The following is a 16390-nucleotide window of genomic DNA, read 5'->3' on the forward strand; positions in this document are numbered from 1 at the left end:
GCTTTGCGGGTTCGTAGACCTGCAGCCCCATCACCGGTGGTGGGAGCATCTCAGTTCCCCCCGGCGAGGCCGGGCTGGAGCCGCTGGGAGCCCCTGGTGCCGAGGGTGTGGGATCTGGTGCTCTGCCCTCTGAGTCAGTGCTGAGCCAACGCCCACGCGGTGTCATGGGCCGGCCCAACGCCCCGCCTGGAACTCCCGGCGTTCCTAGGAGCTGGGACTTGGGAAGCCCGCCAGCCCCCCAAGGCAGCTGCGCTCCCCTCTGGGCGCTGCCACCCGGCCGCCCTGGTCACAGCACTCCCAGGCTTGGAGCATCCGCCCTGCTGGGGCTGGAGAGGTGCCAAGCCCCAGGGGGCCCTCCGCCCTTCCTGCTCCTGTGTGGTCCTGTAGCCGTGGGCACAGCGCGCAATCATCAGAGCAGGGAGCTGGTGCCCCGGGCAGGACAGGAGCTGCTGCTACAGGGTGGGATTGCTCTCCCGGCCCTTCCCTCTGCAGCGTGCCCTTGACCTCCCGCGGCCCCACCCCCGGCCATCACGTTAACCGAAACGGTCTGTGAAAAACACGTAGCCGTGGGGCACTGTGCTTGGAGTAAGATGTAAACCCCCCGCCCAGCATGCGGAGGTACTGGAGGTCCCAGGAGGAGGGTGTTAACTCTGGGCTCACTGTCCCAGTGAAACCTGAGTCGCTTCTGCCCTCCAAAAACACCCACCGGCGAAGTCGCTTTGCGGTCGCCTTGCTAAAAACAGGAGCATCGCTGTTGCTGAATGTCTGCTGTGTTCCTCCCCAGAGGGGGCTGCATTTCATCGCTGGTGTGTGTGTGTGTGTGTGTAATCTCTTTCCTACACGTGTCGGACCAGACCCCGGTGCCCTCCCTTGGCTGTTGGCCTTTCCTTTGGCCGAATACCTAGTGTCTATCTCAGAGGTGGGAAAAGTACCCCCAAAGTTACTTGAGTAAAAGCGCAACTGTTTTCTCTTCTGGGTACTTGAGGACAGTCAAGGCGTGAGGTGTGTGTACTTTTACTCAAGTAGTTTCCCAGCAGGGCGCTGGTGACCTGTACTTAAGTACACCCCCCCTCCAAAAGCAGCTGTACTTTTACTCAGGTAAAACTTTTGGGGTACTTTTCCCACCTCTGTCTGTGATGCCTGGAAAAGGAAGACTTCAGCTTGGAGCCCGCGATCTGGCCCGTCATCTGGCACTTGGGGTGTGTAGGTCTCAGGGGTGGGGTGGATTCTCCAGCTTGCAGCAGGTTTTCCACTGAGAGTGGCTGGTTTTCTCCCACCTGCCCGGGACCAGCCAGGAATGAATTCACGTCCCGCTGGCCTTACGCTGCTCCAGCCAGCAGGATGCCCGCTGTGCCGGGGGGGTCTGCACCCAGCACACGGGGCGCCGTGCAGGCTGACGGGGTCTTCGCTCCCTGCAGAGCTGGAGGCCGAGGAATGGTACAAGACTCTGTCTGTGGAGTGCCTCGGAGCACGGCTCAATGACATCAGCCTGGGGGAGCCCGACCTCCTCGCTCCCGGGGTGCAGTGTGAGCAGACAGGTGAGAGAGCGGCGGCACTTGGGCGGATGAAAGGCAGCCGGGACGGGGAACGTCCTCCCAGGGCTGGGCTGCCCCCTTGGGGACAGAGGGGCACTGTGGGGGGGCTGGGCTTGTGCCCCCCTTGGGGAGAGCAGGGAGCACTGGGATGGGGGGAGCTGGGGGTCCTAGGGATGCCACCTTCCCTCATTTCCACTGCTTGTCTCCCCCTGCCTAGATCGGTTCAATGTGTTCCTGCTGCCCTGCCCCAACCTGGACCTGTACGGGGAATGTAAGCTGCAGATCACCCATGAAAACATCTACCTCTGGGACATGCACAAGCCCCGGGTGAAGCTCATCTCCTGGCCCCTGTGCTCGCTGCGCCGCTACGGGCGCGACGCCACCAGGTTCACCTTCGAGGCTGGCCGGTAGGAAGCGCCTCTCGCCCGGCACAGGCGGCCGGCTCAGTGCTGGGTGATTGCGGAGGAGCCCTGGCAGGCCAGGAGCCCGAGACGCTGCTATAGACAGGCCGGGTGAATCCAAGTACTGAGTGGGCTTGTGGAAGCGAGGGAGGGCGAAAGACACGAGCTGGGTTAGGATTCGCTCGAGCGATCCCTCCTGCGATGGGCTTTGCAACTGGGATGCGAACGCTTGTCAATTACAGCCTGGGGCGGGATTGGAACCGGGGTTTCCTAAGTGTGACCAGCCCCCTTCCTCCCCATTGAAGGTCCATGCCAACCCACCTTGTCCGACTTGGCTCGGCCAAGCGGGGACTCCAGCTAATTACCAGCTAGCGAGGAAAGAAACATGAGTTAGACCTTCCCATCCGCTGAGTCATTGTGCCGGGCTTTGATCGAGCAGAAAAACCCCTTGTCCTCTCCAGCTGGCCCTGCCCTGCAGCCTCTGAACTGCTGCCTGCAAGAATGAAGCTGCAAGTTCTTCAGCAGCAGAATGCAGCTGTGGTTGAGGGTGTTGCTGGTGGGATGGTGGTTAGCGTGTCCGCCTTTGGAGCAGGCTGCTTAGGTTCAGGACTGTCCCATCTGCTTTGTGAATAAGAACATGCTATTTCCAGGAACTTTGCTCTGTTCCCCCAGCATAGGCGAACCCCAGTTCCTTGGCACTGAGCGGGAACGGTTTATTATTTGGAGACTTATGCTGGTGCCCATCAGCTGGGGTATTGCCACCAGCAAGGAGCCTCGCCCTTCTGGGGAGTTAGCCATGGGGCGCCAGGGGAATGGGGATCTTGCTTGGGGGCTCAGACCGTGGAGAGGGCCGGCTTGAGAAGCCACAGAGCAGAGACCCCATGCTGTAGTGCGTACCTCTGTAGGGGACACCGAGACAGGTCTGAAGGGTGGGGGGGGGAGTGCCACCCAGCTCTGCTGCTGGTCTCAGGCTCAGCCCCCCCCATCCAGTCCCTCCATCCCAGAGCCACAGCCCCACTCCTGGCAGGGGCAGAGGGACAGCAGTGAGCAAAGGGGGACGTGAGGCACACCGTTTGGGGACCGCTGCCATAGGGGAGCCTAATTCTCCGAAAGTGTTGATGCTTCCGGCTCCGCAAACCAGGCCCCTTCGAGGAGTCGCACACTGGGACCCCCAAATCGCTAGCCCGTTGGAAAGGTCAGCCTGGCTTCCACTAGCAGGAGGCAGCTGCACCCCCAGCCTGGGGAGATCGGGGGAGGGAGGACTGCAGCCATCTTGAGACCTAAACGTGCGCGAGTCACGGGAGGAAACGACTGACCTAAACCTGGCGTGGATGTTCCTACGTTGCGGTGCCTCTCGCATCCCTCCTCAAGCTGCTCCCGGTGCCCTGCTGTGAGCAGCAGCATCAGAGAATCCTAGGGCAGGAGGGGACCTCAGGAGGCCATAGACTCCAGCCCCCTGCCCACAGCAGGATCAACCCCACCTCAATCATCCCAGCCAGGGCTTTGTCAGACCGGGACTTAAACACCTCCAGGGATGGAGATTCCACCACCTCTCTAGATAACGCATTCCAGTGCTTCACCACCCCGCTGGGGAAATGGTTTTTCCTAATATCCAGCCTCCCTCTCCCCCACTGTAACTTCAGACCATTGCCCCTTGTTCTGTCATATGCCACTTCTGGGAACAGCCTCTCTCCATCCTCTTTAGAGCCCCCTTTCAGGAAGCTGAAGGCTGCTATCAAGTCGCCCCTCATTCTCTTCTGCAAACACATCATCATAATCATCAACGACCATGGGATGAGCGCCCGTCGGTGTCCGATGCCTCCCTCGCTATTTCCTTCCATCTTTCCAGTGTGGAGTGGCTTAGTTTCTGTAGACTAGCTTCACGCCAATCGACTATATCATCTACCCATTCTCTGTGGGGGCTGCCTCTTCCATTCGAACAGTCCATTATGCCGGATTACCAGGGTCTTGATTTTTCGTTTGTCGTTCATTCTACAGATACGCCCAAATAGCTGTAATTTTGGTCGTATAACCTTCTGCAGTAGCCCATAGCCAGACCAGAACAGACTCAATATTTTAAGGCACAGAGAACCAAAAATAGTAATCACGGTTGGCAAATTAGAAAAATATTATCAAGGTGAGCAAATCAGAGAGCAGAGGGGCAGGGGGGTCAAGAATTAGATAAAGCCAAGCATGTAGAAGAGCCCTTACAATGAGCTAGAAAATTGTCATCCCAGTTCAAACCACGTGTTAATGTGTCAGCAGCCTCTCTTTCCAAACTGTTGTGAAAATTCCTCTTCAATAAAATACAGACTTCCAGAAGTGGAATTTTCACAGCAGTTTGGAAAGAGAGGCTGCTGAACTCTCTTTTATATTCAAATTCGACACATTAGCACGTGGTTTGAGCCAGGATGGGAATTTTCTAGTTCATTATAGGGGCTCTTTTGCATACTTGGCTTTATCTGTCTTGACTCCCCCATACCCTTCTGCCCCTCTACTCTCTGATTTGCTCACCTTGATAATTTTTTTTCTGATTTGTCAACCTCGATTACTATTTTTGGTTCTCTGGGCCTTAAATATCGAGTCTGTTCTGGTCTGGCTATGGATGGTCTGAAGAAGTGGGTCTGTCCCACGAAAGCTCAGCACCTACTAAATTATTTTGTTAGTCTTTAAAGTGCTAGTGGACTGCTTTTTTGTTTTGATCGTATATAGACTAGCACAGCTCCCTCTCTGTTAGTCTTCTGCAGTAGGTTCTCTTTCAGCTGTATCTTCCTATATAATTCCTCATAGACAACCTCCTAACCTAAGAGAGATTCTCACCAGCAATCACAGGCTACACCACAGTAATACTAATCCTGGAACTTTTCCTTGCAACAAACCCTGTTGCCAACTTTGTCCACATACTTATTCTGGAGATACCATCACTGGACCTAATCATGTTAGTTACAAGATCAAGAGCACATTCTCGTGTACTTCGACCGACATTATGTATGCCATTATGTGCCGACAATCCCCCTATACAATGTACGTTGGACAGAGTGGGCAAAATCTTTGCCAAAGAATGAATGGCCACACAGCAGACATCAGGAATCTCAATACACATAAGCCGGTCATTGAACACTTCAGTGGAGTGGGCCCTTCTGTTAAAGATCTGAGAATTTGTGTCTTAGAACAAAGAGACTTTAAAATCAGATTACGTAGAGAAATTGAAAACAAAAAGCAGTCAAGTAGCACTTCAAAGACTAGCAAAATTGTTTATTAGGTGAGCTTTCATGGGACAGACCCACTTCTACAGACCGTAGCCAGACCAGAACAGACTCAATATTTAAGGCACAGAGAACCAAAAACAGTAAGCAAGGAGGACAAATCAGAAAAAGATAATCAAGGTGAGCAAATCAGAGAGTGGAGGGGTGGGGGGGGAAGATCAAGAATTAGATTGAGCCAAGTATGCAGACGAGCCCCTATAGTGACTCAGAAAGTTCCCATCACGACTTAAACCGTGTTAATGTGCCAAATTTGAATATAAAAGTCAGCTCGTCCACTTCTCTTTCTAAAACGGTGCGATAATTTCTCTTCAGTAAAACACATACCTTGAGGTCATTGACAGAATGCCCCATTCCATTAAAATGTTGACTAACTGGTTTGTGCATCTGGAGTGTTTTGATGTCTGTTTTGTGCCCGTTGACCCTTTGTCATAGAGAAATTTGTGAGCTGGAATTCATATTCAAATTCGACACATTAACACTTGGTATGAACAAAGACAGCAATTACCTCGCATATTACAAGGACTGTTTCCCTTCCTTTGATGCTTGTAATTATCTCAGGCAAAACACTTGGCACCCTCCACTCCTCAGCTCCCCTCCCTCAGTCTTGCATACTTGATTTGTCAGTTTTTATTGCAATTTTTTTTGGACCTCTGTCCTCATGTCAGTCTATATTCGAAATGAGATTGATCTGAAGAAGTGGGTCTGTCCCATGAAAGCTCATCACGGAATAAATCATTTTGTTAGTCTTTAAAGTGCTACATTTCTGCTGCTTTGTTTTATATAATTCCTCATTGGTGAATTTCTGCATCCATCCTATTCTCAGGATCTTTCTCTAACAATTCCTCTCGCATGTCAATATCCTTCTCTTAGAATCTTTCCTTATCACCCGTGTCTCACATCCGTACAACATGCTGCTCAAGACACGTGTTTTCAAGATGCTCAGCTTTGTTCCTAAGATAATCGCTTTGCTTTTCCAGATCTTATCCATTGCCTTCAAACTTGCTCGTGCTTTTGCTATTCTAGTTGCTATTTCCTTCTTACAGTCTAGCTTATATGTTATGTTGTTCCCCAGATATGTGAACTTCTCTGTGTTCTCTAGTTCGATCCTGTCTACGCTGGTCTTCCTTCCTAATCTCCAAACACCATTGTCTTCATTTTATCTATGTTCATAATCAGTCTATACTGCTTCCCTTCCTCGTTTAGCACCTGCACCAGCTTTTCTTTATCTTCCTCAATAACAACTCCGTCATCCGCGAACCTCAAGTTATTAATTCTCATCCTGTGCACAGATATCCCTTGTACCGCTTCTTTGATCTCGTCCATCGCTCTCTCTAGGTGTGTAGTGAAGATACTTGGTGATATCAGATCTCATCTTGCACCTCTTTTCGTTCTCAACCAACTTCCCAACTCGTCGCACGTTCTCACTGCTGTCTCCACATTGTCGTTGATATCCTTCAACAACCGTATCAGTCTGCTATCCATTCTGTGCGACTCCAACGCCTCCCAAGTCTCTTTCTGACCTATACTGTCAAATGCCTTCTGAAAACTGATGAAGCAAGTGTAAAATGCTCTTGTTCTCTTGTCGAGCTTTCTCGGCTATCAATCTTAGTGCCAATATCTGCTGTATGATACTTCTCTCTTTCCTGAACCCCGCTTGTTCTGCAAACTAACTAAGCCCAAATCCCGCGGCCTCTCCTCGGAGGTGAAACAGAGGAGTTAATTTCAGGGTCTGACTCTCAGCCCCACCCCATAACTTCTCTCTAACGTGCAGCCTGCCAAAAACAACCTCAACAGTCAAAGCAGATGGCTTATTGTGGGGCGGTCAGTTCGTCTTCACGGGCTCTGCGACTCCCAGGTGACGCTGCTGTTAAAACACTCAGTTGAGCGCCTGCCTAGGTTTTGATTAACGCTGGTCAGAGACCAACAAAAGGAACGAAACTCCTGACTGACTCGTCAAAGCTTAAACGAATTTCTCTGCCTGCCGGTTTTTGTGTGTTTTTACCCCACTAGAACGGAAAGGTGTTTGGTGATTTGTTGAGTTTTAAAGGTGGTGAAGGACGTAATTCCCTACTGATGTACTGGACCCCGGGTATGGCCAGCCTGCTGCTCTCAGGCCACACGTGGCTCTTAGAGCAACTAAATGCGGCTCCCGCTTGGAGCCACGTGCTGGGAGCACCATCCTGCTCTGTGCACAAGCCCTGGCACTGGATGGGAGACGTGCGCAGTGGCGGTGGCTCCCAGGAGTTGCTGGCATCAAGTTGGAGCAGGGTGGGGAGGCTGGGAGGGGCCTGGTTCTGGAGGAGGGAGGGGAATTGGGTTAGAGAGGGGGGCTGGGGGTGCCTGGCTCTGGGGGTGGCACTGAACCACATATTCTGTGTTTATTTTTATCTCCCTAGCTATCGGTAGATAAATGTATAAAACGTGGCTCTTTGCACACTAGCCATGGCTCTTAGTCCCTAACTGGTTGGCCACCCCTGCACTGGAGGGTAGTTTTACTGGGGAAAAAGGCGATCTCTCTGTTCTCGTCCATACCCCGTTGGCGCAGGAGGCGGGAGGCTCTCCATGGGCACCTGAGTGTGCCGTACAAAGCTGTCTCCCAGCACTTCGGTTCAGATGCTCTACGAAACTGGCTCCTTCGTGTCCGGTGAGCAAAGCCCGTGCAGGCAAAGGGATCCTGCGTACAAAACCATCCTTGGCAAAGCTGGAGTCCCATCGCTCTGTTCAGCAAACCCGGGGGGCCTGGCTTCTGGAGTAGCGTCATTCCGCAGTGACGCCACGACCCGTTCGCAGGGGGTTGGGGGGGTGAATCCGAGGCGGAGGTACGAATGCCACTGATGTGCCACCTGGGGGGGGGGCACTTGTGCATCGCACACACGTGTGCGAGGGGTAGGAATAGTGCGCGTCGGCGGCGCAAGGGAACAGCTGCAAGCGTGGATGTCGTGTGGCACGAGCAGCCTGGGTGCGCTGTGGGAGGCGGCCGGACTCCCGGCTGACCCTGTACACGCATGTCCTCTTGCTCAGCAGGATGTGTGACGCAGGGGAAGGGCTGTACACCTTCCAGACGCAGGAAGGGGAGCAGATCTACCAGCGGGTGCACAGCGCCACCCTGGCTATCGCCGAACAGCACAAGAGGGTTCTGCTGGAGATGGAAAAGAACGTCAGGGTGAGTGCCCAGCACCGGGGACTTGGTGAAGCAGCTCCACAAGCACCGTAGGTTCTGGGGGAGGAAATCGGGGCCATGTTAGAGCTGTCGGGCGGTGGAACGATACAGCTCTGGAGCTTCTGAACCTGGAGGGTATGGCACCACCAGCAGCCTTTCACCCCCCGGTGGCCTGCGCCAAGGCTCCAGCTCCTGACGGCGTCAGAATCAGAGGATCCCCATGGGGAGGGCCACCGCAAGAGGAGGTGCGACCCCTGGGCCCTGTGCTGATGAGTCAGCGACCAGCCGTTTGGGACGCAGACAGAGCTGGCGCCAGCGTTCGGGACGTCCTGCTCGCGGGAAGGTGGCTCCCTCCTTCCGCGGTCTTGGCTGTGTTCTCTGCCCACTTGGCTCAGGCAACACCTTTTATCTCGGGTTCCTTGTGGGACCACTGCTCTCCGGCAGACGCACGAGGGTCACCCTCTCCCAGGCCCGGCTGTAGGGCAAGGTGGTTGTCTTGGGTCCCGCGCCGCAATTGGCTATAGCACCCCCACCCCCACCAGCCAGGCCCTGCTGTCAGTGTTGCCTTGGGCCCCGCCCACCAGCTGCGTCCCCCCTATCAGCGTGCTGCCTTTGGCCCCGCCCACCAGCTGTGCCCCCCCATCAGCGTCCCGCCTTGGGCCCCGCCCACCGGCTGTGCCACCCCCCCCCCATCAGCGTCCTGCCTTGGGCCCCGCCCACCAGCTGGGTCCCCCATCAGCATCCCGCCTTGGGCCCCGCCCACCAGCTGGGTCCCCCATCAGCATCCTGCCTTAGGCCCTGCCCACCGGCTATGTCCTGCTGGGCTGGCTCCGCCACGTGTGTTGTTTGCACTTCCACCTGCCGTGAATCCAGGGGGCTCCGTTTCCCAGCGGCTGCTCGCTTACTTCCTGTTCTTCTCATTAACGTCTCCGTCAGCGAGTTACCATAGCAACTTGAGGTCCTTCCAGAATTCCCTGGAATGTTGTTGGCTCACTGCGGCATGGATCACGCTGTGGTCGTATGCTTTCCTGGGCCAAGGTTTTCCTCGACTCAGCTCCTTACGGCAGCCTGGTTCAGGCCCAAGGCTTCTGAGGTCAAGCCATCTGGCTTATCGATCTAATGCCTGCAGGCCTTGTGTTCCAGCCTTATCTTCCAGCTCTTCCAAGGACACACTCCTTGTGATATACTCTTGCTAGTCCTACATCTCATGTCGGGTCCTGCTTTACTCTTACACCTCGAATTTCAAATCTAATTTAGCCCCCATACATTCGTTATTTGATTGCATAATTCCATACGCAGTTAGCTACAAAGTCAGTTGCTGTTTCTCAACCTTTTTCTATCAACTACCCCCAGACACTGCTTGCCTACCCCTAAGGGTACGCCTACCGCCAGTTGAGAAGCATGACCCTAAGGTAATGAAACAAGTGCCATTCAGCCATTCCTGATTTTCAGGCATTGGATTACCACAAAGTTACAAGCTACTTACTTACAAAAATATCCCAGCAGACTGCCCCTGAAAACTTGCTGACTTTCTACCACCTTATTAGCAAATCAATGAATTGGAATAGAAATATTGTACTTACATTTCAGCATAAGGCATATTAAGCAGTAGAAACGTGTCATTTTCTAAATGACCTTAGCGTGTGCTGACTTCACTAGGGTTTTTATGCAGCTTGTTGTAAAGTTAGGCAAATATCTAATGAGTTGATGTACCCCCAGAAGACCTCACTGTACTGCCATACTCCTGGTTGAGCAACACTGCCCTATGACATCACTTTGGGCATGGTCTTTAAATCACTACACATGGTCGCAAATACGTGGGGGGGTGAATTAACATTCTAGGCCCTGGCCCAGCAGAGCACCGACGCGTGAAGTCACTGGAACTCAAACAGAAGTTGAACTTTTTTAAGTCACACGCTTCAGTGAATCAGGACCGCAGCGCGGACTGTCTTTTTTAAATTCCTGACCTCGGCATAGTGCTTACGCAGATTTCCAGGACCCTAGCGCCGCTCCGGAGCTGACTGGCTTAATTACCATGCTCTGTTCCAAAACTGCAGGTAAAAAAAAGACCATCCAGGGAGCAAACCTACTTCCTAGTACGAGGCACAGGTGGCCACATCAGACAGCAACGTGCCAAGCACTGCAGAAAGGCCTGGCATGTTTGGTTAGATTTTTTTCAATAAGGAAACCCCAGTCCACGCCCCCCTGGCAATGAGATTGCTCCATTCCCCAAGCTGTTTCCCTAACTGAGGGGACAGCGCCATTCAAGAAACAGGTTGCTGGGAATGCCTAACTAAAATGAGGGCTCTGATTGGCTGACCAAGCTTAGCTGCTTTCAGAAGGCAAAATCAGGAATGGACCCTAAGAAATTAACCCTTGTCATAGGCAGAGCTGGAAAAGGGACACCCAAAGTTACCTGAGTGCTTGCGTACAGCTGCTGAGCGTGGGCAGGTTGTACTTGTCACCAGTGGCCTGCTGGAAAATGACTTATGTACACGTGTGCATCACATCTTAATTGTACTCAAGTAGCCAGCCAGGCAAGCAGCTGCACTTTTACTCAAGTAACTTGTTGGGTCCTTTTCTTACCTCTGACCTTAGGGGAGCCTCAGTGTGCGCTTTTAATCTCCCGCTGCTTGTTCTTGTCTGCATTTGGCATACAGCCCGCCCCCCCGCCCCCCGGCGCGCAGAGCCCCAGGCCTGTGGGAGCGTAGTTTATCGGTTACAGCACAGTTGCCAGTCACCACCCATCCAGCTGCATGCTAGCGCCCAGGGCTGTAACGAGCAGGCCAGGGGTCCCCCGTTCTCTGACGTCTTCCCTTCCTGACTGGAGAGTTCGGGGCGGGGGTGGGCTTTGTGCATTGCTCAAGGGTTCTGACCCAAGTAACACTGGGGCCCAATGGCAACGCTGATCTTTCCTGACCCCGAGTGCGCTGGGGAGCAGGCAGACGATGCCCCCTCGCTGGCCAGAGTTTGTACTCTAGCACCAGTGGCTACTTTCCGGGGCTTCTCAGGCCTCTCCCGCTCATGCCGCCTCGGCCAGCCCGGACTTGCATTTCGTCCAGTGGCGCCCCAGGTGACTGGCTTTTCCAGGCTGATGTTTGAACTCGCCCCCACCCCCCCGCCCTTCTGTCTCTGCTCCAGCTGCTGAACAAGGGCACAGAACACTACTCCTACCCCTGCACGCCCACCACCATGCTCCCTCGGAGCGCCTACTGGCACCACATCACGGGCTCGCAGAACATCGCCGAGGCCGCCAACTACGCCGGTGAGTTTTGCCGTAACTACCCTGGGCCCGGCCGGGCTCCTGTACTCCAGGGCGTCTCTTTTTGCTGCACTGCGCTTCCAGTCTCAGCTCCTGTCGGGGCAAGGTGGGCAGAGCCCTGGCTGTCACACCGTCCCTCCACGTGCAGGAGCATCCTGCTGCCCCGGCCCTTTCCAGCAGGTGGCGATGTAGCGATTACTGCAGCCCTAGCAGCTCCCAGCAGGAGGCGCTGAGGTTCCTTTACAGCAGGGGTTCGGTTCCCAAACTGGGGGGTGTGCCAAGAAATTCCAGGGGACAGGAGGCAACCCAGCCCGCCCAGCCTTCCCCCCACCTGAAGAAAGAGCCGGCCTTTGCTTCTGGCTCTCAGCCCCTGCCATTTTACATGGGTGACCTGGCGCAGCCATTATAATAAGCAGGGAAACAGCAAAGGCCCAGCTGGAACTGACTGCTTCCTGCAAATGAGAGTGTGGAATGGTGGGGGGGGAGGACGCCGGGGTTAGATGGGGGGCTGGGGGTGCCTGGCTCAGGTGAGGGGGGTGGGGTAAGAGCAGGGGGCTGGAGGTGCCTGGCTTTGTGGGATGGGAGGGGCTTGGGCAGCTGGCCCTGGCATCACAGGGCTCAGGCGGCTTGGGCTGGTGGCTGCCCCCAGCAGTGCAAGGCTCAGGCGACTTGTGCGGCTCATGGGAATTTGGTGGGCGGCTGGTGGGCAGGTGGCTGGTCCCAGCAGGGAGGGGCTCAGGCAACCAGCAGGCAGCTGGCTGGTGAGTGAGTGTCTGGCCCCAGCCACGTGGGGCTCAGGCAGGCAGGCGGCTGTTGCGGTCAGCTCTGGTGGCCCACATGGGGCTAAGAAAAGGGGTTTGTGCTTGTTTTTAATTTTAAATAACATTTTTATATCAAGCTTTTGTGTTTATTTTAAATTACAATTGAACTTTTTGTTAAAAGGGGGTTGGGTGATGGGAAAGAAGAGACGGAGGGGATGAGTGTTTCAAGAATCAGAGGGGGGGCGTGATGCCGAAAAGTGGGGGAAGCACTACTTTACATCATTTTGAGGAGCACAAAATAGCAACAACCTTCGCTTTGTCCTCAGGTGAAGTGTACGCTGGGGCCCAGGCTAGCTCAGACACAGACCTCCTGAACCGGTTCATCTTACTGAAGCCAAAGCCTGCAAAAAGCGGCAAAAGCGACACTAAGGACTCCAGGTCTGCTTCTCAGTGACCTTGCCCTGGAGGGGAGAGACCCTGCCCAGAGGCCAGGCTTTGCTCCTTTCCAGAGGGTGCTGAAATTTTGGGAACCCTCCCCTCTCCTTGGAGAAGAGCTCCTGCCTACAGGGAAAGAGAGAGAGACTGGATCGTCTGTGCTGGGAAGAAGACCGGATAACCACGAGATGGCCCCAGGCCATCTGGAATGCCAAGCCCTGGCTATGCCGTGTCACCCGACTGAGCTTGAGGAGCTAAGGGTAGGGCAGAGGAAGACTGGCTCTGTCGTTAAACGATTTTAAACATATATTGATTATACATATTCTATATTAAGAGATTTTCCTTCTCACCTGAAAGCAAGTTTCTTAGACCTTGGGAAGGTGAGACACCAGAGACATTTAATTCTTGGGGTCGGGGCGCAGGGGTGAATCTTTTTTTTTTTCCCCTCCTTGTGAGGGTGGCATCTTGGAGAAGACCCCTCCCACCACTGCTGGGAAGGGAAGTTCCCCACAACCCCTCCCCCAGCCTCAAAGCAGAAAGGCCGTGTTTTGTCGCATGCCTGACAGACAGAGCTTGTTCCTGAACGCTGGTGGGAACAATGGAGCGTTACTTGAAGCAGGGCAGTGGAAGTGAACGTGTGGGAGAATCTGCTGCTCATATGGCTTTTCCTTGAGGAGCAGCATTGCCCTGGCTCAGAACGGGTGCTCCCATCTGAATCTGCTCGCGCTCTCCCTTGGAGAGAGGGGGCGAGCGAGCAGCCACTGTCTGCACTTTTCCAAGAGAGAAGAACACGCACCCAGGAGAACTTGGACATCTCAGGAGAAACTGGTTTTCTTTCCACTCTGTGACTTCTGCACAAAGTTCCTCAGTGCCCGCAGGAGGCGGTCTCAGCAGGCTGGGGAGCGGAGTTTCACTGGGTCGTGGTCTCTCCTCAGACCTAAGTGCGCTGCGGCGTGGATTTCCCTTCCGCACCACGCCGTCCTTGCGAGAGAGTGCCAAAGTGCGGCAGTTCAATCACATGACGTGGGGTCTGTACAAGGCAGGCTGGCAGGTCTACAACCCTCCCACCTATTAATACACAGCCACTATTTACTTTGCTATGTACCACGCGGCCCAATGGCAGAGCCAGCCTGGGATGCGCGCCTCTACTGGCTGTTCTCTTTTGTACCTCCCCAGGTTGGCCCATGGCCCCTGCTTTCTCTGGGGCACTCTGACCTGCAGCAAAGCTGAAATCCCCCTGCTGGGAGGCCAGCCAGAGACAATCAGTGGGTTGCACGACCTCCTCCGAAGGGACGCTGTGCTTTTAGCCGCTGGCGAGGACTCTGGTTTCGTTCCCCCTCGCCGTCCCCTGGTCTCAAGGTGCCGGAAGGCTGGGGTGCAACGAGGCCCATTTCAAGCTTCCTTATAGCATGCGCCTCCTCCAGGGTGGTGCACCAGTGGGTCACTCAGTGAGCCTAACCTGAGTCCCCTGCTCCATGGAAGTTGGTTTTAATATGCTGAAATCCAATCAAAGCAATTGATTTTCTAGTTCTGCTATTTACCGACTACCTTTCAGAAGGGCTATCTTTTTACTGCTGCACCAGTGGTGGGGGCTGGTTTTGTTAGTTTTTAAAAGCGTAAGGTACTGTCTCTGGGGTTATGGGTGACCTTGTAGCTCTCTCTCACCTGTAAATACTCATTTTCTGGGTCTGTGTGTAGATGATGTGTAAGACAACAAAGATCTTTCAAAAAGATCTGCTGGAAAAGTCCTGGCCCACAAGCCTGGCCCTTGTCTAACCTGTCCTGTTGAAAGCCCTACTCAGTTCAGTGGCCCTTCCCTGCAACGCTTGGCTGAAGTGACAGGAGCCAGCCAGTTTCATCTAGATCCCCTACTCTGTGGATGAGATGAGCTCAATAGATGCATGTTCTCCCCCACGATAGCAGGGCGCACCTCATTTCATAGCCTATGTGCCCAGCTGGATGCCCTGGCCATTAGTTCTTGCTTTAGGCACAAGGGTAGAATATTTGTGTTCCAGCTACAAGAGGCACAAGGGTAGAATACTTGTGTTCCAGCTACAAGAGAAGCCCCAAGTCCTCAGCTGTTCTAGCACCACATATGGCCATTGGACCACCACCTGCATTGCACCAACCAAGACGCTGGCCCACTGCCTTCAGAACATGGCTGCAGAGAGCTACTGGCATCTCAGAGCATTTGAGAGGCCAGAGCGCCAATGTAGGAGCTCTCAGGATGACAGGCCCAGCCCTGAGGTGAGGGAGGGAAAGTTTGGAGCTGCTAAATTGCGGGGCAGATGAAGGAGCTAGCAAAACCAAGGCTGCCTCGGGAATATGATACACAGAATCAGAACACACTAGAACTGGAAGGGACCTTGAGAGGTTGTCAAGTCCAGTCCCCTGCCCTCATGGCAGGACCAAGCACCATCCAAGCCCCTCCCTGCTGTCTATCCAATCTACTCCTTATTATCCCCACTGATGGAGATTCCACAACCTCGCTAAGTAGTTTACTTCCATGTTTAACCACTCTGACAGGAAGTTTTTCCTAATGGCCAACCTAGATCTCCCTTGCTTAAGGTTGTTGCTCCTTGTCCTATCCTCAGCGGCCAAGGAAAACAATTTCTCTCCCTCCTCCTTGTAACCCTCTTTTAGATACTTGTAAACCATTATCATGTCCACTCCCAGTCTTCTCTTTTCTAAACTAAAAGCCCAGTTCTTTCAGTCTGCCCTCATCACTCATGTTCTCTAGAACTTTAATCATTCTTGTTGCTCTTCTCTGGACCTTCTCCAATTTCTCCACATTTTTCTTGAAACGTGGTGCCCAGAACTGGACACAACACGCCATCTGAGGCCTAATCAGCAGAGAGGAGAATGCAAGAATGACTTCTCATGTCTTGCTCACAACACACCTGCTAATGCATCCCAGAATATTTGCTTTTTTTTGCAACAGCATCACAATCAACTCCTATTAAGCTTATGGTCCACCATAGATGGGTTACAGCAGGCAAAGATGGGGCACAGCAATTATTGCCAAAAATGTGGGGGGGATTTTTTAAGCGAACTGCTGACTCAATAAACAAACTTTACTCACCCCTTCTGTGTCTCCATGTAGCTGCTAATCCCACACGTGCTCAAGGGTTCACGGAGCGATACAAAGGGAGAATGGTACATTAAAGACAAATGTATTGCTCAGCAGGGAAAGCTCCCTAACAGCTGAGCTGCTGCAAGACGGAATTAGATCCAAGGCTGCCCTGTGGCGTGTACAGGGCCGTTACCCAGACCTTGTCAGATGAAGCCTTAAAGCCAGGGAGACGGGAGATCAGATAGAGGCAGCCGTTGCCTCTTCTGCACCTCAAGATTACAGGAAAAGGCAATTTCTAATCACAGAACTTAAAGGGGACCGTAGACATCCAGTGCCAGGGATTGGACCTGTGTCCCAAGACTGGAAAGCAGAAAAAAAAAGACCCCTTGTGCTCCTTACCTTCCAGCCCCACAGTGGCTTCACAGAGCCACCGTGAGGGGCAACGTCGACCCCACAGGATCCCATTCGTGGATGGAGGCAGCTGAAATGCCCACAGG

At 53.6% G+C, this 16390-nt stretch overlaps 1 protein-coding gene across 2 annotated transcripts in view; it reads left to right on the forward strand.

Moving 5' to 3' along the window:
* The window catches only part of DOK4 (docking protein 4), a 43254-nt gene extending 26895 nt beyond the window's left edge, over positions 1 to 16359 (forward strand). Inside the window, exons 5-9 of one of the 2 annotated variants that reach the window (XM_075008454.1) lie at positions 1419 to 1538; positions 1753 to 1942; positions 8224 to 8365; positions 11504 to 11627; positions 12712 to 16359. In XM_075008454.1, coding sequence (XP_074864555.1) covers positions 1419 to 1538; positions 1753 to 1942; positions 8224 to 8365; positions 11504 to 11627; positions 12712 to 12839 — 704 coding nt within the window. In that variant the 3' untranslated portion in view covers positions 12840 to 16359. The remainder of the gene's footprint in view (positions 1 to 1418; positions 1539 to 1752; positions 1943 to 8223; positions 8366 to 11503; positions 11628 to 12711) is intronic. The other variant, XM_075008455.1, reaches the window with a different exon arrangement.
* The last annotated feature ends 31 nt before the right edge of the window (positions 16360 to 16390 follow it).

This window comes from Carettochelys insculpta, chromosome 14 (assembly GCF_033958435.1).
Source record: "Carettochelys insculpta isolate YL-2023 chromosome 14, ASM3395843v1, whole genome shotgun sequence".
In the NCBI taxonomy this organism is placed as follows: domain Eukaryota; kingdom Metazoa; phylum Chordata; order Testudines; family Carettochelyidae; genus Carettochelys; species Carettochelys insculpta.